This window comes from Etheostoma spectabile, chromosome 14 (assembly GCF_008692095.1).
Source record: "Etheostoma spectabile isolate EspeVRDwgs_2016 chromosome 14, UIUC_Espe_1.0, whole genome shotgun sequence".
NCBI classification, from domain to species: Eukaryota; Metazoa; Chordata; class Actinopteri; order Perciformes; family Percidae; genus Etheostoma; species Etheostoma spectabile.
The window spans coordinates 4,847,475-4,851,968 of record NC_045746.1 but is presented as its reverse complement, the minus strand read 5'-3'; the positions used below and the strand labels follow the sequence as shown (position 1 = coordinate 4,851,968).

The following is a 4,494-nucleotide window of genomic DNA, read 5'->3' as shown; positions in this document are numbered from 1 at the left end:
ACTTCATCATGTAAGAAATATTACCTTCCATCCAAAAAAAACACAAGACACAACATCACACATAAACTACATCAAGACGCACATTGATGTCATTAAAAGGTTTTTCCTTTTTAACAAAAAACAAATTTCTTGCTGTAAATTATTTGATGGATAGGCCAGGGATCTTTAACAGGCGGTCCAGGACCCCTAGGGGTTCTCAGAGTCAACGATTCAAATTATTGTTAATTTTTTTAAGTTTGCTAAAAAAAAAAATTAAAAAGTCCTAACATGAATCCAACATATTATTAGCAAATATAAATCCCCACTGATGATAGACTTTCTGGCACACAGGTAAGGCAGTCATTAAGGCCATACATGAAGTTCCTCCTACAGATTCACTGTGCCACCTGTATGTTTAACATTAAAACATGATTTATAAAATCATACAAACAATTATTTTCATAGCTCAGTATTCTATGCAGGTATGTAAAAAAGGCTTTAGGCCATCCTGCACATTATGGTGGACACAGTTTAATATGCAATTTAGTTTTGTACAATATTAGTAGTAGGGGGTCCCTGCTCTGTCTCGCTTTTAGTCAAGGGGTCCTTGGCTTGCAAAATGTTGAAGACCACAGGCATAGGCTACAACATGCAACTATTGAAATTTCCAAGATACCACAACCATGTGGTAGCAGATAGCCTACATCTTAGTCTGACATATTTTCATGAACATCAAATCTTTTATTGACACATCTACTGACAAAACCGTTAAGGGTTTTCCGAATCATTTTACAATTGAATAAAGATAACATTCAAATGTTCACTTGTTGTCCTAAAAAGATGTTAAATGTAACCCTATTTATACTTACGAGTTACTTTGTATTTGAAATACACTGAGCAAGTCAGGAAACAACATTGACATAGAATTTTATTAATCAGTAGGCTAACATAGGGCAGCTTTTATAACGCTAAAAGCTATAAATATGCCAAGCTGATTTGGAGAAAACTGTTCATGTAGCCTATTCATAGCAAATAAGTTGGACAACCTTAATGTTTTCTACAATTTTATCAAGCCTCCCTTGTGTGTGTGTGTGTGTGTGTGTGTGTGTGTGTGTGTGTGTGTGTGTGTGTAAAATTTTGTGTGTCTATCTGTGTCACTGCTGCACTCTTAGAATTTCTGTTTATTAACGGTTGCAGTACTGTTTTTTTCTAAGAGAACGTGTCCATAGAAGTGATTAACAGTTGTTTTTGTGTTTATTTATATTCAGATTGCATTAAGGAACTTTATCTGTGCTCCGTCTGCATTTCACCGCAGGTTCCTGGATAGGGAGCGTCAAAAGCCTCAAAAGCATCAAAAGTGGAACAAAACGCGTTGAAAATGTTGTAAAAAAAAAGCACCAAAAAGTAAATAAGAACGTTGAAACAGCGTCAAAATCACTTAATGCGGCAGTTTTTACTTCAGCTGCAATTTTTTCTTCATTTTTTGTTTTAATTATGGTTATGACTGCCAGAACTTTTTTTTCTGTTATTTTACGGATTTATTTCTTAGAGTGTGTCTGAGCGATGCATGTTTTCTTTTACTGTCTCTGAGTGTGCGCAAATGCATATTGATTGATTGATTGATATCTTTATTTCGAACATGCAAGAGAAAGTGTATAAAAATAAAAATAATATGATTGTTAAGCACATTAAAATGTACTTTTAATTAAATATGCTACATAACCTGCAACAAAAATGTCTTACCTTGCGTTACCTGCGTAAAGCATAGTGACTGCTACTGCGTAAAGCAAGGTGACCGCTACTGCGCCTTCCTACGCAGTCTACACCCGCACGAACAACTTCAGCGTCACACCACACCGTTCTGCTATAGAAAGCCATTCGTTAACAAACAGCAACACAGCAAGCTAACATGTCAGACAAGAAACAGACAGTGGACCTTGGCTTACTGGAGGAGGATGATGAGTTTGAAGAATTCCCAGCTGAAGGTAAATAATACAGATGTATTTTGAGGTCATACTGCTCTTGTTTCTTTTTACTGACCATCGTTAACGTTACCTGCTTTCGGTGCGGGGCCCTGCAACAGTGACTCAGCTAGCTAGCCTAGCTAGTCATGTTAGCTTTAGCTAGCATTTAGCAAACTAGCTGGTATCACGCCACAGCCAGCTGATCTAAGTTAGCTAACTTTACTAAATTACTCATCCAATGGAGCTTGCTACCTTCTACAGTCGCAGACGTTTTCTTTTTTACTGGACATTTACGTCTCTGTTTTTGATTTTGCTAGCGTGTATAATTAATACGAGCCGAGAAGCTAACTAAAGTGTAGCTAGCTGTCCGTTCAGGTTAACCGTGATCTATAAGTTAACTACATGGATAGTCAATAGCAACTACAGTGTTTTAAACGTTTATTTTTCTCTCTCAATTGAGTATGTGACTATAGTACTTTGTTTCCTAATGTCATTAAAATACAACTTTTAAATTTCTAGATTGGACGGGGCTGGATGAAGATGAAGACGCTCATGTTTGGGAAGACAACTGGGATGATGACAACGTAGAGGATGATTTCTCAAATCAACTGAGGTAAGTTATTCTGAATAACGTTACTCAATACATGTCAGTCTTAAGCTACACTCCCTCATAGGCTGTCAGTGTATCTAATACAGCAGGCCAAATAATTTAGATGCTGGAAACAGGTGGATCAGTATACGTTCATAATGTGGTTTTAATAGGTTAAGTCATTCTTGGTGTGACCTGATTATTTACACTTGATGCCATATAGGACAAATTGTCTTGCATGAAATACAATACATGAGACACAGAGCTCTTTGATGAATTATTTTAGAAATTACTAACTGGGACTGAAAATAATCACTGTGTGACACCACTAGTGACAGGCAGACCTTTTCTCCAATAACTTGCACTACAGTATTGCAATTGAAAGAGATTGATTCTTGAAAGATTTCCAAATTTCACTGTATGATTAGCTACTTTGGTTTCATGTGTTGGCTTATAAGTATGGTGAGGTATTACGGTAAAACAAGGGGACTTGTTTAAGATATTGCTCTTGATATCTTACTTTAAATGTGTTCTCAAGAAATAAAACAGATAAACTATATATGCCCACACTTTAATTACAGTTAATATGGAAACAAATGCTACTGGTTAGATTGGTTTAAACAAGTAGACAATTGTTGGTCAAGAACTTGCTGCTCCAAAAGGGCTTTTTAGGAAGCTACTTATGGCAGATTGCTCTTTGATCAATCTTAATGCAATTTAGGAATTGCAGAAAACCTGGTTTCTTACTTTGCAGCTCCTCATCATAGCATAGGTGGTTGTTAATTTCAGCAATAGTTAATTGGATGTTTCACTTGTATCTGAAATTGTGCATTAAGCATGATGCAAATTACACATCAGAGTTATCATAAGATCCATCATGCAAACTCACACTTATCGTATAATCAATAACTGTTATAGATAAGTGGCTGGTCTGTTTTATTTGAGTACACTTTAAGCAGTAATATGCTGTTTTATTTAGGTCAATTATGATAACCATGCTATTAAGTTGTTTTTAAAGGTGTGTGTTCATCAAATCCATAGCTGCCCGCATTATGCAATATTTATATATATTTTTCACTCCCATCTCTTAATGGTTCTCACAATCAATAGCAGAGGGTACTTGTGCCTCAACCACCCACATGTAATCATCTCTACTGACTTGATCTTTCTATTTTCCTTCTCCCTGCAGAGCTGAAATGGAAAAACATGGTTACAAGATGGAGACATCTTAGCAGCTAACAAGGCCGTTCAGTATTTGAAGACATTGGATATGGACTTTTATATTTCAATATTACTGGTTGACCACATACCACCAGAAGAGATTGTAGGATCTTAATTTGTTTTTGTAATAAATATTGATGGAAGTAAATTCTTAAGAGAACACTGTTCCTCTGAGTGTTTTTACTTACTGACTATCCTGAAAATGTTTTATTTATGGATACAATAGAATACATTTGCTATTTTACGCAAACCTGAGCAACTGGATTGCATTACATTGGTAATCACAGGAACAATGCTAAAATTGAGCAAGTCATATTAGTAAATTAATACATTATAATTGCTTTCATACCTCCCAATTCATGCTGCGTAACCAATTTTGTGTGAAAGATGGCTGAGGGTTTTGCTTAAACATCTTCAAATTACATTCTTTGTAAGCGCTTTGTGATCTCCTCAGAAGCACACCTGCCAAGTCAACACAATCTACCTGTAATGGGCGGCTTGTTATTGCCCTCTGACACATTGTGCATTTATTTTGGAAACCGTGAATTTTGTACCATATTACTCAAGTTCAGGTGCCTAACCGAATTTATCCGAGAGATTCAAGATCATTTTATAGCAACCATACTTTTATGTTAAGGGAAAAGAGGAAAAAATGTACACGGGGAAATGGAGATGTACATAAGCTGTGCTCAGTGGAGGTGCAAACAATGCAAATAAGTGTTTGTGGTGCATGCTACACAC

At 36.1% G+C, this 4,494-nt stretch overlaps 1 protein-coding gene across 1 annotated transcript; it reads left to right on the top strand.

Annotated features, from left to right (window-relative positions):
• Window positions 1-1,786: 1,786 nt before the first annotated feature.
• On the top strand, window positions 1,787-3,920 carry sem1 (SEM1 26S proteasome subunit). Its single transcript, XM_032535991.1, has 3 exons — window positions 1,787-1,964; window positions 2,463-2,556; window positions 3,722-3,920. The coding sequence occupies exons 1-3, from the start codon at window positions 1,889-1,891 to the stop codon at window positions 3,762-3,764; spliced, it is 213 nt and encodes a 70-aa protein (XP_032391882.1). The 5' UTR covers window positions 1,787-1,888; the 3' UTR covers window positions 3,765-3,920.
• Window positions 3,921-4,494: the final 574 nt, after the last annotated feature.

What these genes read in the sequence shown, in the direction of transcription:
- sem1 (XM_032535991.1), top strand. Translation starts at nt 1,889, where the DNA reads ATGTCAGACAAGAAACAGACAGTGGACCTTGGCTTACTGGAGGAGGAT. An exon ending in TGAAGAATTCCCAGCTGAAG is followed by an intron (nt 1,965 to 2,462) that starts GTAAATAATACA and finishes TTAAATTTCTAG; the next exon opens with ATTGGACGGGGCTGGATGAA. An exon ending in GATTTCTCAAATCAACTGAG is followed by an intron (nt 2,557 to 3,721) that starts GTAAGTTATTCT and finishes TTCTCCCTGCAG; the next exon opens with AGCTGAAATGGAAAAACATG.